The sequence below is a fragment of the Equus przewalskii genome, chromosome 14, assembly GCF_037783145.1.
Source record: "Equus przewalskii isolate Varuska chromosome 14, EquPr2, whole genome shotgun sequence".
Classification (NCBI taxonomy): domain Eukaryota; kingdom Metazoa; phylum Chordata; class Mammalia; order Perissodactyla; family Equidae; genus Equus; species Equus przewalskii.
Genome location: NC_091844.1, coordinates 82,495,187 through 82,513,539, shown reverse-complemented (window position 1 = coordinate 82,513,539; position 18,353 = coordinate 82,495,187). Strand labels below are relative to the sequence as shown.

Sequence of the window (18,353 nt, the reverse complement as noted above, 5' to 3'; positions counted from 1 at the left end):
TGTCTTAGGAACTTGAATAATTTCAGCTGCAGGCATAATAAAAAACTTCATAAAAGGTACTTAGAAGAATGTCATTAAGATTAGTCCAATTATGTTACAAAATATTTGTTTCTGCTCTGATGATAAATAGTGGATTCTGGATAAAGCTAAAACTATACTTTAACTAGTAGAATTGAAATTCCCTCTCAAATCCCATAGACACAAAAAAGGAAGAAAGAAAAAACTGAAATCACATTTAGGTTGCTTTACTGCATACAGGTGTTTCATAAAGTTACGATGTTAACTTAAAAAATAATTTGGGGTATACTTATTATAGAAATGATTTTTAAAAGGTTCTTTCTTTAGATTTTTAGGCATAATCATTAATAGGGGAAGAGTTAAATTATGGATCAGCCATATAACAAAATAGAAAAGAATGAGGCAGATCTCTCTCTACACATACAGACTTGGAAAAACGTCTACCATAGAGTACTAGTCATAAAAATCAAGCTGAGGGGCTGGCCCCATGGCCTAGTGGTTACGTTCAGCAGGCTCTGCTTCGGCAGCCCAGGCTTGGTTCCCAGGTGTGGATCTACACCACTCATTGGTGGTCATGCTGTGGCAGCAACCCACATACAAAATAGAGGAAGACTGGCACAGATGTTAGCTCAGGGCGAATCTTCCTCAGCAAAAACAAGGGAATCAAGTTGAGGAACAGCACTTTATGGTATGAGGAAGATCACAAACAGCATGATGCCACTTGATTACCAGAACAAATGTGTATATAGTTGTTTATAGAATAGAACAATATTTGAAAAAGTATACCTTATACTGTTAGGAGTTATCTCAGGAGGATTAGATGGGAACAATTTGCTATAATGGGAACATGTGACTTTGATAAAACAATTCTTTTTCAATAAGATGCTTTAATTGAAGTATAACATGCATACACAAAGGTGTACAAGTTGTGAGAGCAGCTCACCACCTAGGTTAAGGAACAGAATGAATCAGATCCTAGATGTCCCTTCATGTCCCCCCCGTCCGTCATTTTCTCCTCTCTCCAAAACTAAGCACTGTCACAACCTAGCTGCCAAAAACAACTTTTTTAATAGAAAAAAATATTTGTGCATCAGGTCAGGGATATCAGAGAATGAGGGGGATCTGGAGCAGGATTAGGGGAGAAGTCGTAACTCAGTGATCCCCACGATGGTCCTGAGGTAAAAACCAAGCCCCATCTTCAGCCTGGCTCATGAACGCCCCGTGCACACCTTCCTGGTGGAGACCCAGGAGAGACAGCCTCGGCCTAGGGCCAGTAAGCAACCTACCACAAACAGAATAATTACGGGGTATGAAATTTGTCTAACATTTTTAAAACAGGAGACTTCAAAGAAATGTGAGGACTGTAGCAGGCACGTCAGGAATGTCAACCCTGAGGAGGCGGGACTGTTTTAAGGGATCAAGAGGGAAACTGAAGACCCAAAGGAAGCCTTCACACCACTATCTATGCAGCAAGTCTTTCCTGAATGTTCTTCACAGATTCAGTTCAGGCCCGACACCTGCCCTTTCAGGAATCCCCAGAACAAAAGCTGAAAGGCACTTCAGCTCTAGAGAAAGCTCAATATTAGAAACATGCTGGGTTCCCAGCGGTGTGTGTGCAGAGCTGAGGGAAAGGTGGCTGGTGAGGGAGAAGCTTTATCAAGGACTCAAGAGGCTCACGCTGTGCCAGATGCTCACCTCATGCAAGTACTTTATTCAGTTCTCACAAAAACAAAGTATCAGGGTCATTTTAAATGAGAAAATGAGACTCAAAGAGGTTAAGTAAATAGTCAAAGGACACAGAGCCGGCAGGCAACAGGGCTGGGATTGAGCCTGGGTCAGGCTGGCTCTGCCGCCAGCGTCCCCAGGTCCAGGACAGACCCTCCATCCTCCTCCACCTGGCGATGCTAGGACGCCCAGTCTCAGAGAGCCCATTTCCCAGAGCAAACGCATTCTCTCTGCTGCAACCTGGCAGCACTGCTTCTGGGATTTAACACATGGCACACTGGCTCCCACACCACAGGGGGGTGCCCTGAAAAAGGAAGGAACAGAGGCCAGACCCCAGCAAACAGGTCTGCAGCACAACCACTCAACCCCGGGGGAAAACTCCCGCCGGCACTGTCCTTCTCTAACTTCTTCTAAGGAAGCAATGTGGGAAATGGAGAAAAGAAAGCCACAGGAAAGCTGAAGCCCCTTCCTTTGGGAAGAGAAGGTCCACGAACAGGAGTTCAGGGGATAAGAAGCTGCAAAAGGAAAGCAGCTGGCACCAGGCACTGAAACAGGTGCAGGACCCTCTGGAGCCACAACACAAGGTGGGTTGGGTGCCTAGGTAACAAGAGTCCCTCTGGCGACTCTGTCTGTCCACACGCATGCAGACGCACACACAGACACGTTTATTCTGGAAAAGACTCCACCTCTCAGACCACAGGAGTGGACCCATGACCCACTGTTCTCCGCCTGGGGGAGTGAGCCAGTCCATGCAGAAGCAGCAGACATATGACGGGGCAAGGGAAAGACGCCAAGGAAAGCGAGAAGGGGAGACCGGAGAGAGAAGGAAGAGTGTTGAAATGGGAGGAAGAAAAGAAAGGAGAGAGAGAGACCTGAGTAAATCTGGGGCCTGGACCCAGGAGTCCTCGCGGCGCCTGTACTGGTGACTGGTCCTACAGCCTGGTCACGCTAATTAACTCACTCTGCCTTTCTGCCTACGGCATTTCACGTTAGGCTTGATCACTCACAGTCCAAAGAGATACTATTCCAGTTGTACATAAGGAAACGCACTTCCAAAATCACACTGATACCTGAAAAACTAAGGGAACCAGACTAACTTTCAAATAAGTCCAGGAATGCGTCTTTCTTGAAGAAGCTGTTCAAAGGAAAAGTAGTTATTTTTACAAATGTTTTCTTTAATTGCACTTAAGAAACAGAAAAAATCTGTATTTAATCTTGTGCCAAGTTAAAAGAATAACCAGTAGGTTCCATTTCTTGCTTTAGGTTGTTATTACTATTAAATTATATTTTCTTGGTATGAAAATATTTTTTAAAAAATCCCAAACTAACACATAAGCAAGCAACAAACCTACCAATATACAATCATAAACACAAACACGATCAATACCTGTCTGTTAGGTAAGGCAGGACTGATATTTCTGGGTGGTTTCATTGTGAGTGGCAGCAGGCATTGCAAAGAAAAAAGTTCCTAGAACATGATAATCTTGGTTTTTAACGCAGGATAACCTCCCATTTCATGGTACACATTTCACAATATTAAAAAGCAACAACCTGGTTTACTTGATATGGACCAGGGGAAAGAGGACAAGGTTTACAGGGAGCGACGACTTACAACAAGTGCCCTGGGGGCGACCGCACTGATCAGTGCGGGGAGCAGTTTCAAAGTCCGACCCAGAAGGTAGAGGTACGGGTGCAAGTTGTCAAATCTTTACCTCTGTAGACGATCAAGAGTTGACACGTAACTTTTAAAATGTGTGTTCCCCTGTCTGTGTATAATGTACTCATGATGGTCAATCCGGGGGAGATGTGCTCCTTCCCAATAACGCGTAGGATCATTTCCAGATTCAGTGAAACGGCCGTCCTCTCCCGTGTCTTGACTTCAGGTGACCAGCCGAACGACGGAGGGTTTTCCTCTCTTGTCGGTGCAGTTTCTCTGCCTCCTGTTGCTTCTTCTGCTGTTCAGACTAAAAGGGAAAATTAAATGAGGAGAGGGAAAGAGAAAGAAAACTCCAACACTCTTTTGTGTAACCATCAGAGTGCCAACAACATGACTGCCAATCCCATCCCCGCTGCAGGCAGCAACGCTGCCCACAGGTCCCAGGGCAGGCGGGCTGGTGGCTAGACTCCGCTCCCACCAACGCTGCCCCGGCAGGAACGGCAGGACCAGGGCCAACTTTTACCGTCACTGTAAACCCCAAAATTCTAAACCCCTGGGCCAGAGAAGTGCCCTGACAGACCAGTCTGAACCACAAAGCCTGAGACTGGCTTTTCAACCAACACACAAGACCACTGGGACGTTTTAAAAGAGAATGGTCCCCTACAAAAGAGCCACTGAAGACACTATCACTTACAAAACATCCACGATTTCTCTTGTAGAACTGTCTTTTGTTTATAAGCCAGAACCATTAATTTATTCACATTGTATTAAAAACAAAACAAAATACTATGTGTACTGAAAGGATATTATAACCCACTCAGGGTTAAGTATTCATTCAGCAGAACTGGTTCCACACAACTAGACGGACCCACAACTAAAATCTACAACTATGTACTCAGGAGATTTGGGGAGAAAAAGCAGGAAAAAAAAGAAAAGAAGTGGTTCCAAAGAATTTTTGGCTGTTTTCAAAAAAATCAAACTCCCCTGAAAAGCCGAGATTTACACAGATGACAGCTCGGCAGACAAGTCACAGGCTCACAGCTGAATGAGCACATAGACTCGCAGTTTAAATGTGTCCACACTCGGTCTCAATACTCACTTGGTGAGAGAGGGACCTCCTCCCTGCCCCAAACAGTGTCACTACTTCTGGCAGAAATCTTTTTTTTTTTTTAAGATTTCATTTTTCCTTTTTCTCCCCAAAGCCCCCTGATACAGAGGTGTATATTTTTGAGTTGTGGGTCCTTCTGGTTGTGGCATGTGGGACGCTGCTTCAGCATGGTTTGATGAGTGGTGCCATGTCTGTGCCCAGGATCTGAACTAGTGAAACCCTGGGCCGCCACAGCAGAGTACGTGAACTTAACCACTTGGCCATGGGGTCAGCCCCAGTCTAGCAGAAATCTTAAAAGAGAAGAGTATTAACACAGAGTCCATGGCGAAGGTAAGAACTGTGTAGTTTTAAAAACACATCTGATAGTTTTGATAATACAAACTCCTGAATGTAAAGCTCAAAAAAACATCCTTAGCTGGTTTTGGTACTGCCCAGAGGGAAACTTGAGAAGCCCCGTTAGGGGCCTGAGTTCTAACAGTTGAAAAACACTGCCTTACAGACACCTGTGAGGCCTGTTGACGACACCCTGTGTTCTTCTATGCACCTAAAAATATTCACTTGTATCTTATGCTTCAAGGAAAAGTCTCTCCATTCACCTCCAGCTGATATTATTCAATATTTTAAAATTAGAATTGGGAGGTGAGGGAATAGTGGGAAAGCAAAGCAATTTGTAAGACCAAAAACTGATGAATTTCCCCTATTCTAGGAAGCTCTTACACTGGGATTCTGAATAATTCTCTACATTCTTTTTTTTTAGCGAGGAAGATGGGCCCTGAGCTAACATCTGTTGTCAATCTTCCTCTTTTTGCCTGAGGTAGACTGTTGCTGAGGGAACATCTGTGCCAGTCCTCCTCTATTTTGCATGTGGGATGCTGCCACAGCATGGCTTGATGAACAGTGTAGGTCTGCGCCCAGGATCTGAACCCATGAACCCCAGGCCACTGAAGCGGAGCACGTGAACTTAATCACTACGCTGCTGGACCAGCCCCTCTTTTTTTGATTATTACCATTTCTTCAAGCGGCTTTTCCAAAATAGGCCCTGCCCTGTGTACCCCACCTGAGGACGTTCCACATCCCTCCCCCGGCTCTGTCACTGCCCCCACGCAGGCCCCGTTACAGCCTTCCCGATGCAGCCCACCGCGGGGGCTGATTTCCGAGGGCCCTCTGCACCTCCCCTCCAGTCCACTCCTCATGCAACAGCCACAATGAGTTTTAAAAATAAAATGGTATGTCAGTCTTCTGCTAACGAAAACAGTTTGACAACTTCATGGTCCTCAGGGTTAAGGTTGAACTTAACATGGCTTACCGACACGGCCCTATGAGACAGCTCCATGTGCCGTTCCTGTTAGACCCCATGCCTCCCTTCACCTTGACCCCTTGTTTTACACACACAGACTCCCATTTAGACCCCCGAGCACATCTGGCTCCCTCTCTCAAGCAAGAACTTAGCATGGCTGTGCCTTGTGCCTGGAACCCTGCCTGCCCTCCCCGGCTCTTACTGGTCTTTGAGACCCAACCTGTCTATCACTGATCCCTCCCTAACTCCTCTGTCCAGGTCAGCCCTCCATCCTCCCTTGGAGCACTCACCACGTTATAATGATCCAACTGTATATGTATCTCTCCCAATAGACTGAGAATTGTGGCAGCAAGGACTATGTCTGTCTTGTTCTGCGTGTCCCCAGCAAGTGACACAGAGCAGACACTCAATACATATTTATGCACTGAAAACCTGAGGGAAAACGCACACGTCCAGGCAGACCAAATAACAGTATCATAAGACCCTTGTGAAGGTAACAAACACTGGCTATTTAATATTTTGTTTCTTCATGTTAAAAAGTATCTCTAAAAAAGGTGTCTATTGTTCAAATAGTTTTGGAAAATGAGGTACTAAATAAGATAAACAGAGTGTGCTGGGGTCTCTAAGTGAGGTGCTTTCGCGCTCTTCAATATGGACATCAGTCGTTGGCATTTCCCTTACGCGTCTGATGGCAAAGCGATTTCCCGGGAGCACCTCTCCATCTCCTGGAGCACATTTTGGGGAGCCTGCCAGACTCTCCCCACAAAGGCAGGAGCCTACAGAGGAGCTTGTAGGCAGCAATGACGATGCTAGAGGCATACCTCCACCCAGAAAAAGACTCTCCTGGCTTCTGTCTCCAAGGTTGCGTCTGCAAGATGCTGCCAGCAGGTGACCAATTCGTTATGATTTACAGGCCAAGAGCCCCGTGCAAGTTCTCTCCTGCTCCCTCTTGCTCCTGCCCTGGCTGCTTCACCGCAGTCCCAGCAGTCCTCCAGAGCGGAGAGGAGGACAAACGCCAACCACACACCTGCGTCAGCAGCAGCCCCGCTGAAGACCTGCTGAGGCGCTGGAGCACGGGAGCGGGAAAGTGCATGTGCGGCCTGAGCCGAACGCTGCCACTACACGATTGTAAATAATGTTAAAGCACAGGTTTTCCTCTTAAATTTTATTCATATCTTAGGAAGTACGTATGAAAATACTGGGAAAACTCGAGATTTTACCTGAATATATTACACACTTAGTATAAAAAGAGATTTCTATAAAACAATACACAAATTCCTAAATATTCTTAAATAAAACAGATTTAATAATCAAAATTTTGTTAGGCAAATGATACAACAGGCATAAATCAAATATTAAATGATGTATCCCCCAAAACAGTTTCTAAGACTCTGCTTTTGAGGCCATTTTAAGTACTTCTTGGTGCTTCTTTAGTGTTCAGCAAAAAAAAAATTTCAGAGCCATCTTATTTTCACGTCACCACAAATTAAAAACTGATGTTCCACTTAGTACCTTCTACTTAAAAAAGACAAAGTGAGGAAAGACGAGTGCTTGGATCCCCCTGCAAAGTGGAAGCTCCCTCCCTCCAGCAGAGCGGAGGCAGCCCACGGCCACCCCTCCACCCGGCACTGCCCCGCCTCTCGCTGTGCATCTTGTACTTCAGGGCGAACAGGAAACGTCTGAAGGAACAATTTATAAGAAATCAGGAACGGGCACAAGAAGTTACTCTGGACACACATCGGTTTTGGCTTATTTAAATGAGAAGTGTAAGAGTGCAAATTTGCTCTAAATGGAGACAGATTTAACTGAAAAGCTCCTTACACTTAGAATAAAAAAGTTCTTATAATTCGGCACGCCTCCTGGATGCTGTCAGAGAGAACTGTCGAAGAATCAGAGGTGGATGGGCAGAGGATTTGAACAGATATTTCTCCAAAGAAAATATACAAATGGCCAATAAGCACATGCAAAGATGCTCTACCTCACCAGGGAAATGCAAATCAAACCACAGGATACCACTTGACACCCACCAGGATGGCTATGACAAAAAAGACGGCAGTAAGTGTTGGTGAGGATGTGGAGAAAGTGGAGCCCGCCTACACTGCTGCTGGGAACGTAAAATGGTGCAGTGGCTTTGGAAAACAGGCTGGCAGCTCCTCAAAAAGTTAAACAGTTATCACAGGACCCAGTAACTCCACTCCTCGGTATAAGCACAAGAGAAATGAAAACATACGTCCATGCAAAAGCACAAGCCTGAATTTTCCTATCAACATTACTCATAAAAGTCAAAAAGGGGAAACAACCCAAATGTCCATCAACAGATAGATGGATAAACAAAATGTACATTATCCACACAATGAAATGTTATTCAGGCCTAAACAGAAAGGAGGTTCTGAAAGCTACAACATGGATTAACCTGGAAAACATGCTAAGTGAAAGAAGCCAGTTGCAAAAAACCCCATATTCTACGATTTCATTTATATGAAATGTTCAGAACAGGCAAATCCATAGAGACATAAAGTAGATCAGTAGTTGCCTAGGGCTAGGGGGATGGGAGTACGGGTGACTGCTAAAGGTTATGGGGTTTCCTTTTGGGATGATAAGGATGTCCTGAAATTAGATAGTGGTGATCATTACACACCTTAGTGAATATACTAAAAACTCTGAAGTGTACAATTTAAAGATGCAAATTTTATGGCATGTGAATTTCATTCTAATTAAAAAAAAGAAAATCAGAGGCGGAGTCTTTGTCCCTCTTTCTCACTTGGTGAAATATATATTAAGGGAGATCGACTGAACGAGAAAAAATTTTTGAAAAATAAAACCACGTAGTTTCACTCATCAGTTAATGGCAAATATTTAAGCAGCTTATTCCTCCTATAATGTGGACCAGTATTACTAAGGCTGACTAAAGAAATGACTCTTACAAATCAGTTTATAACCTATTATATAGGCTATATATAAACCAGTGTGTACCCTAACTGATGGAGTAAGTCGCCTTCCGAAACTATAGTACCCTGGGTGAGCCGGACATTACTGCCACGAAGGTGCTAGAACTCACCGATTCTGGGTCTTGTTTAAAGTCCATGTGAGCTTTCAGCCTTCCTTTACAGCCTTAGCTGGTCAGGACTGCTGCTTTACAAGGCTGCACCTCGGGCCCCAGTGACTCAGAGACCACACTGCCGCTTCCTCACCAACAGTGCCAACTCCCAGGTCACTAAGGTCCCGCCTCCCTCAGGACACCAGAAACACACCTGCCTCTGCCTTAGTCAAGCCGTGTACCCTCCACCCAGGAGGGGCTCTGGCTGCAGGGAAAAACGCTACAACAGGAACACACCTTCCTCAATAGGGGAAAAACCTGGGGAGGCAGTTCTGAGGTTGGAAACACCCACAGCACTACTGGAAGTCTATTTTTCTTTTGTGAATTAAAAAACAACACTAAAAAACAACTTACCCTCTTTAAAGTGAATGTCAACTGTTTGCTGCCAACCGTGGTGTCTGATACACTCAACGTCCCATTTTTTGCTTCCAGTTTCAAACGATCTTCAAGGGTTTTACTGTAGGAAATTTAAGAGAATGACAATGAGAATTATGTTTTGATTTACCATTTGAAACAAGTTTTAATTACGACTGATCACATAAAGAAAAATCTTTTACATGTGTGGTAAAGATAAAAATGGCATTCAATTAACAGAACAAATGGAAAGAATTAGGGGCACTCAAACAGTCATTACTCGCACTCAATAGATGTACAATGAAAACAATGGCTGCCAAAAACACCCACTGATTTAATATTTTAAGTGGTGGTTCCAAATATTTCAATGGTTGCTACTTATCTTACTAAATCATATTTCTGAAGCCCAAATGCAAGGAGCAATACGTCTGAAGCCTGTAATTTACTGTAATGGTCAGTGGCACTTATGTTTCTAAAGCATTTTATATTTAAATCATGCACAACTTAAGCATGTGAGTATTTCAGCAACTCATTCACCTTCTACAAAGGAGTGAACATGAACTAAGTCTCAGGTCAAACCACAGAGGAGGCTGCAAGAATTCTGACTTCTTCCTCAGTGTTAGCTCACTGGCCTGCACTCATCACTCATGGTACGAACAACCTGAGACACGAATCCGTCTGATTACACACAGAGAAACCAAGAGCAACTGCACTGAGGGTGAACTCTGATTCAGCCCTAGTCACTGCCATTTCTCCAGGTGTCCTTCCTTTCAATTTCTTACTTGAATTACTTGGACACACTTTACCCCAAATTTAAAATTCATTTCATTTCCTGATCTTGTTTTCTAAATTTTTCTAGGGTCTGTTTATATAATCTGTGTCCCTTTATGGTATGCTGGGCCTTGCAATTCATTGTCATCTGCAATTAACACCATCCCACCTTTGCTTTATAATAAAGATGATAAATTTGAATTTTGTACCAGTTATACATATAACAGTTGATTGCATGTTGTTATAATAATGTTTTATCATAAAATCAGAACCTTTGGCCCTTTTTGTTAACTTGGTTGAAAGGGGAAGAAACTGAATTAAGCCTAAAGATATAGAGTTTGAACATTAGCTCCACCCCTTCTAGAAATGGCTAAAGCAACTCCTTTACATGCCCGTGATGAAACTGAGAGGGGAGGAGAGGGAAGAAGAGAAAGAATATGGTTCTCTCTTCCATTCTGTTCTCTCCTCAAAAAAAAAGTAAACACATTTGCCTTTCTGATACTCCTTCTACCAACTAAGATTGAATGTGCCCGTTTAAAAATTTATACTAAAAGACTTGATTGAATAAAAAAAGACTGAATTATGTGAAAGGGTCTTCTTTTTCCCAAAATACGACCTTTGTAACTAATTACTAAGGAGAACACAGCTCCTAAATGATCCATAAGACAAAGAGACGCTCCTTTGAAATTTTGAAGCTAATGTTTGATGTTCGCACCATGAGAGATTTCTCTCTTGTTTACGATTACTAAAAAAGTACTAACCATAGCCTCTCTACATAATTTGAGACATAAAGTGGTTGGAGCAAAAGTGGCACTCTTTTCCAAGCAATAATGTTATTAAGAAGCACTTTTAAAGTACTTTTCATCTTCAAAGTTCTTTACAGATTAACTAATTAATCCTTTCAACATCCCTGAGACAGAAGTATTTATCCTTTATAGATGGCAAAAAGGGAGGTAAGATGGTAAGGACTTGCCCCAGGCCACAGAAGGATTCAAGTCTAAAACCAGGATTCCAATTTAAGAATCTCTGGTTTCCAGGTGTGTGTCAGACGATACTTGATTTATAAAGTTTGTTCAGGAAACATGTCCGTTAAGTGTTCTGAATGACAAGCTCCCACCTGACAAGCTGAATGAAGTTAATACTTAGTTTAGCTTTTATTTTTTAACAAGGATTCAGCAGTGAGGTATAAACTGACTCTAGCACGCATGTGAATTATGTTAGCCTAAGCAAATTCCTCAGCCTGCTCATTTCACTGTTGTTCTTTCCGTTCATAGCTATAAACTCGGAGGCTGTAAAGTTAACAGGACTTCTGAATAACCGTGGAGCCACCGAGACAAGGTGGTACACAGAAGACACTCATTTGGGAAGAAAAAGACTTTTCAAGTAAATTGTGGGAAATTACTACTCTTAAGAATGACCTTATTTCCTCCATGATAGGGTATATAAATTCTGGTTTTCTCTCAATGCACTTTCGATGTGCACATGTAAAAACTTGTTCTGTCTAGGCTACTTGGAAAGACAAGCCGAGTTTTAGGACGAGCCATGGCAGAAGATCAGACACAGGGCCCGAGTGTGGAGAGTTCTACATTAAAGCAAGTCCTACTTCCCTCCCTTTGAAAGTCAGTTTACAGAATGTGGCTGCTAACCAGCAGTTCCAAAGCCTGCTCCTTGAGTGTGAATTCAGTCAGAGATGATTTCAGAAGGAGACAGACACCTGGAAACTCTACTGTAACAGAAGAGCAAAATGCAGAAACCCACAGTGCATGTCCTTCTCAGGGCTCCGTCCACACTGGCCGCCTGTGGCAGAGGAGCGCTGGCATTCCCTTCCTGCCCCCGGCCCTGCCCCACCCTGCTGCTTCCGTCTGGTCTTCAGGTCTGCTGGCTTTGGGGTATGTTGTTATTCAGAGTAAGGCTAAGAGTTTTAGGGGAAAAGACCTCACTGCCGCAAGAGGAACAACAACTCCCCCAGATTTGTGGGGACTGCTAAGGAAAAAGAGATGGGCTTCAGAAGGCTGAAAGTGAGAGGAACCACTCGGCACAAGATACAGAGGGCTCTATGGGGAAGAACTTGAACTATCAGTAGGCCTATCTTAAAATAAAAAGAAAAATGAGCATAAACTACAAGGGCAAAATCAAATTGGATATTTATTAGATGCCCCAAGAAAGCTGAAAGATTTACTTCTTTGAGGCTTTAAAAACACACACTACTACTTCTTTAATTAAAACTATTTAGTTAAAAATAATGCTCCTCAACTGAGAGGTTTTTAAATCACTTTGCATGGAAAGGGAGGTAGAGGAGTGGAAAATAATATCCATAAAGGCACATGCTTTAGTAAGTATAGCATTCAAAAGAGTTACGCTAACTTTAATTAAAATAAAGGAAGCACCCTTCACAGTCTACATCAAGGGGAATAAGAAGAAAATGGAGACATGGAATCTGCAGAGAAATGAATTTTAAGTATTTTAAAATTTTAAGCCCTTTGTTTTAACTTTGAAAACTATTTACATGTACTGTAACAATCACTGAAAACATGATTTCAACGCTTTCAGTTTGCATGTTGCTTCAAAGCCCCTATCTTAGGAGATGTAAATTCAAGCAACGATGGAGTCTGACACCTTCATCTATCAGCTTAGTTGAAACCTGAAAAGACTCCTAACATCCACTGTTGTTGCAAGTGTGGGCAAACAGGCCCTGAGTAAGACCGCAAAGTGCACAAAGCCTTTTTCCAGGGCGATGTGGGGCAATGTGGCCCGTCTACCACACACTCCTTTTGATCCAGCAAATTCCATTACTAGGTAATATAATCTAGAGAAATTCTTGCACACGTGCACACATTTATAACTGAAAAAAGATAAGAGAAAAACAAGAAACAACCTAAACACCCAAAATAAGGGGATGTTGTTATGGCCCTTATGAAATATTTATGTAGCTGCAAGGTAGACTGACGTGTACTCACAAAGAAAAATTTCCAAAACTTATTGTTAAATGAAAAGAGTAAGTTCTTCAGCAACATGCTCAGTATGATCCACTCCTGTAAAAGAAAGAAGAGCTAAAACTACACGTATGTGAGTGTGTACACACACGAGTTCATTCTGAAAGGGCGTGCACAGCAGCTACCTCAGGGAGGGAGCGTGGGGGTGTAAGAGACTGACCTTTCACTCCACATTCTTAAGTATTACAATGGAAATATGCAAACTATTACTTGACTACATACTACCTCAGTAATAAAAGAGTCTCCGTAAGTGTAAGTTTGGAGTTAAGTTGCTTTCAGAAGTAGATTTTTTAAATGCTTCTCTTAAAACAAGACTGCCTTCTTTCAGCTCTCATCCACTATCACTGAGGAAAATGAGCCGAAGAGTAACCATAGTTAGTTCACAAAGTCGATAAGCAGACGTGATAAGCAGCTCACCCAGAGCTCCTAAAACTGCCCGGAGAAGAGGAGTTCCCCAAAAGGCAGGAAACGTCCTAAACACCTTGAATTTCCAGGACCTACCACAGGGTAGGTGCTTCAAAGAACGCTTTCATGAACTGAACTTAAAGGGCCACTCAGCTGGTAGTATTCATTACCCAAGAAGAGGAGACATCCTCGGCTTCTGAAATTCAGAAAACTGTCACTGCAAGGACTTGCCTCCTCCAGGGCTCAACAACAGACAGCTCGGACGTTTACACGACCCCTTGCAGACCACGCTGCCCCACATAACTGAAGGGGCTCATGTGCCCAGGCTCCAGACGCAGGCCAGCAAGCAGGATCTTCCCAATCTCTTACCTAGAAATGTGATTCTTTCCATCCTTCTGACTTCTTTCCCTGTGTCTCTGAAGATGTACCCCTTGTCCTTTCTGAGGCTACAGCTCCTGGCCCCATTGCCTCCTGGCTGCTTACCAAATTCAGCTCTGTCCATTTAGTCCATTCTCTCATTTCTTTACAGTCCCCTTTCCTAGGTTAACTCCTCTCTGCCTATTAACATATCACATCTCTCAAGCCTAAAAAACCTTTCCTGTCAAGTTTTTGGCTTTGACTCCTTCCTTTCACTGCCAAACTTCTTGAAAGAATCATCTACACTAATTTTTCACAATAATTTTTACCTCCATTCATTGATCGATTGATCATTTGGTCTGAGTGCCTGAGAAACCAGTTCCAATAATGCAATCTTCCCAATGGCATTTTCCAACCTTTGTTCCGCAGACCTCCCCACTCCAGCTGCCGTTTGTACCCCATCCTTCTCTCTGACAGTCTCTCCATGCTTGGCTCTTCAGTTTCCTCTGCCTTTCGGAGAACTCCTCCGTAATTTTTACTGTCCATCTTCTCCTGTGCCTGTCATCTAAATCAGAATCCTTAGCCCTAGGCTGTATCAATGTATCTGTGACGTTTCTAAAATTTTATGTATTACTCTGCATGGATTTGTATTTTTCTAAAGAGAAGATTATGGTTTTTATCCCAGACTCAAGAAAAACATTTGCTGTTGCCAAGGTCTGCATTCTTAGCTCTCACCGCACTCCACACACTCATGGTCAGTCTTTCATGCTGCATTTCACACAACAGCTGCTATCCCTTCAGCCAACCTCTCCGGCCCCTCCGACGTTTCCATTTGTCTGCCGAACATGACCAAAAAAGACATCTGGCACTGCAGACTTAACGTGCTGAATATCCAGCTCAACGCTTTGAGCCTTCAATCTGTTTTTCCTTCTATATTCTTTATCTCAGTAGCAACAGTGCCAGACCCTTCAACATCATCCCTGGGTCTCCCTTTGATATTAAATTAGTAACCAAACAATGTTGTGGCATATCATTTTTCTCAAGATGGTCTTATGAATAATTTGGTTCTAAGTCTGTCTGCTCCTCTCTACCCCTGGTCAGGCTTTCAGCACTTCTGACTGGGACTACTGCATAGTCTGTTAGCTGATCTCAGGGGTCCAGTTTCTCCCCACCTTTTCTCTCTAAAACTGAGGTATTTCGTTAAGTGGTTTCTGGGAAATAGGGACGTTTAATGCCTGTATGTTTTTATCTTTATTTTCTACAGCAAACATGTACTGCTTTTATTTAAAAGTATAAACATTATGGGCACGAAGGGCTGGTATCGATTTGATCATGTCACTCAGCTTACCAACTTTCCTTGGCTCTCCAGTGGTCAGAACGGGGCCCAACACGTCCTTCGGGCCTCACCTACTGCTGCTCCCCGACATACTCTAGGCTCTTGCCACACAGAAACAGTCTTCCCCGCCGCGTTCACACAGCGTCCTTGGCTCACGCTGAGCCTCTGCTAGAACGCCATCTTCCCAACCCTGCTTTCAGTGCTCATCTTTTCATCTTTCAAAAGACCACTTTCAATATGACCTCTTATAAAGATTTCTTTAAGTCTCCAAAAATTGAACCCCTTTTTTTCTTATGTCTTTCACATGCCTCTTCGCAGGCCACAGAGTATCAGCGGGCATGTGAATGCTCCAGGCTGTGGGCCGCACCTGTCCGGTCCAGAACGGTGCTTTGCTCACACTAGGTACTCAGCAAGTGTTTGATGAATGAATGGATGGGTGGAGAGGCTGAGAGGTGGAGGAACACACTCACAAATAAAGTCTAGCTACTGTAAGGCATATAAATGCGTGTGGAAAGACATACGCATTTCTCTAAAGCCGTATTACTCTGCCAAGTAGAGAACAGAACTCACTCAAGTATTGAGTTACAATCCACTGTTCACTTTTCTCTTTACAGAATAGTTTTAAAGCTGGGCAAGTACCAGTGAACGTTTAAACGTAATACACTCAATTTTGATGTTGTGTTTTATCGATTGCCTTGTAGTAACTCGCAGAATAAACATAAGGAGTCACTTTAGTTCTCTGAAGGATAATGGTTCACTGCTTCATTAAATAATATTAAGATACTGCAAGTTCAGGATTTGCCAAAATAATCCAGTCAAGACTAGAATTCAATAAGCGGTTTACGCCAAAATGCCAGCAAACCGCAGGCTATTCATACCAAAGGGTTATTACTTTAAGCAACGGGATTTTTCTTTTAAGCCCATTTAAGTATTATCACTTAAACAGCTCCTCCGCTTAAAAAAAAGCTTTACCTTAGTGATGTTTAACTCAGTAAGAATGTTTAAATGCGGTGCATTAACTTAGCTATTACTTATTCATTAAGTAGGAAGTTTTTATCCCTTTTGTTTCTTACATTAAATTTGCTGCTACAACCCACAGGCAGAAGAATGTCTGTGAGATCAGTCATGCCTCCCACCCCCAAATCATGGCCTCCTGTTTCCATGGTTACACTAAAAACAACTGCTCCCAGATTTCCCTGGTCATGGGGTAGTGGAGGGAATAAGTTCTTTCTCAGCACATCCTGAAAGGGTAACTTTTCCAGTTGCCTGACACGCAACCAAGGTGCAGAAGATGCATGCTTTCAATAAGGATTGATCAAGTGCCTACTTCGGTCTAGGCACTGACTCAAGAGCGAGGGACAAAGTAAATAAAACAAGACAGAAACAGCAGATAACCTAACAAAGAAATTCACTCTACAGAATCAGAAGACTAGAAACATGCCATCTTCCCCCTGCTTCTGAGTAGGACTCCAAAGACCTAAGAATAACAGCTATCTAAAAAGAGAGGCTGCACACACTGCTGGCAGGAAATGTAAATGAAACAGCCTCTTTGGAAAACAGTTTGCCAGTTTCTCAAAAGTTTAAACATAACGTTACCATGTGACCAGCAGTTCCACTCCTGGGTATACAGCCGGGAGAAACGAAAACATGTCACTGCAAAAACTTGTACATGAATGTTCACAGCCACATCATTCATAATAGCCAAATAGTGAAAACAACCCGAATATCCACCAACTGATATATGGATAAATAAAAATGTGGTATATCCGTACACTGGAATGTCACTCGGCAATAAAGACAAATGAAGCACTAACACATGCCACAACATGGACGAACATTAAAAACATTGTGCCGAATAAAAGAAGCCACACATTGCATGATTCCCTTTATATGAAATGTCAGAACAGGCAAATCTATAGAGACAGAAAGTGGACTAGTCTTATCCGGGGACAGGGCAGGGTGGGGCAGACAGGAGTGAGTGCGAATGGGGTACAGAGCTTCGTGTTGGGGTACTGAAAATGTTCTAGAATTGACTGTGATGATGGTGGCACAACTCTGTGACTGTCCTGGAAACCAATGAATTACGCGCTTTAAGTAGCTGAATTTATGTTATGTGAATTATATCTCAAGAAAGTTGTTATAAAAGAAAAGTGAGGTTGGTAGCCAAAGAAAATATCTTTAAAAGACATCAGTCTATTAACTACATTCTTTTTTTACCCAAATATCTTTTGTTAGTTAGTCAGAATCAGAATTTCCACATGCTCCTGGATTCTAAATCAAAGGATTCACTCAACTTTTGGGGTCCCAGATATTTACTAGAAGCTGGTGAAATAAAGACGAACAGGCATATCTCCATTCCAGAAACAATTCAACCTGTCCATCGATGTCCTCCCGCCTTGTCCCCCTTCCTCCATCTGAAAAACCACATTTTCCTAGAGAGAAAGCTGGGAGCTGGAAAAGCACAACGTAGAGAACTTGTACTGCCCCAGCCCAGCATAACACCTCATCTCTTCTGCCCAGCTCTTCCTCCTCCGTCTCCCCCGCTTGGCTCCCCAGACCTTCAAGCTCTTCTCCTAATATTATCTACTATGACCATCCATCACATTCGAACCTTATACATCAATACTTAGCCTAGAAATTCTGAGAGACTTTAGTAGCTACCTTGTTCCTCACTTAGATTCTGACAACTGAAACTCTTCAAATAATACCATTTTTGAAGATTGATTTTCTTTTTTTTTTTTAAAGATTAGCACCTGAGCTAACAACTGTTGCCAATCTTTTTTTTTTCCCCTGCTCTTTTCTCCCCAAACCCCCCCAGTATATAGCTGTATATTTTAGTTGTGGGTCTTCTAGTTGTGGCATGTGGGACCCCACCTCAACGTGGCCTGATGAGCGGTGCCATGTCTGCACCCAGGATTCAAACCAGCGAAACCTGGGCCACTGAAGCAGAGTGCGCGAACTTAATCACTCAGCCACGGGGCCGGCCCCTGATTTTCTTTATTGTGGTAAAATATATATAACAAAACTTACCACTCTAACCATTTTTAAGTGGACAGTTCAATGGCATTAAGTGGTATCTCACCCATTTCCCTAACGGGTGGTATCTACCCATTTCCCCTCTCCCCATGCCTGGCAACCACCATTCTGCTTTTTGTCTCTATGTGTTTGACTATTCTGGAATACTACTCTTTCTAATCTCTCAATTTTCCTGCAAAATGCTTAACATTTCTGGCAA

At 43.0% G+C, this 18,353-nt stretch overlaps 1 protein-coding gene across 1 annotated transcript in view; it reads right to left on the bottom strand.

The window, feature by feature from the left end:
- Window positions 1-888: 888 nt before the first annotated feature.
- NOL10 (nucleolar protein 10) overlaps window positions 889-18,353 on the bottom strand; it is a 108,705-nt gene continuing 91,240 nt past the window's right edge. The window contains exons 20-21 of the mRNA XM_008517561.2: window positions 9,257-9,359; window positions 889-3,707 (exon numbers count right to left, since the gene is read on the bottom strand). Coding sequence (XP_008515783.1) covers window positions 3,588-3,707; window positions 9,257-9,359 — 223 coding nt within the window. The 3' untranslated portion in view covers window positions 889-3,587. The remainder of the gene's footprint in view (window positions 3,708-9,256; window positions 9,360-18,353) is intronic.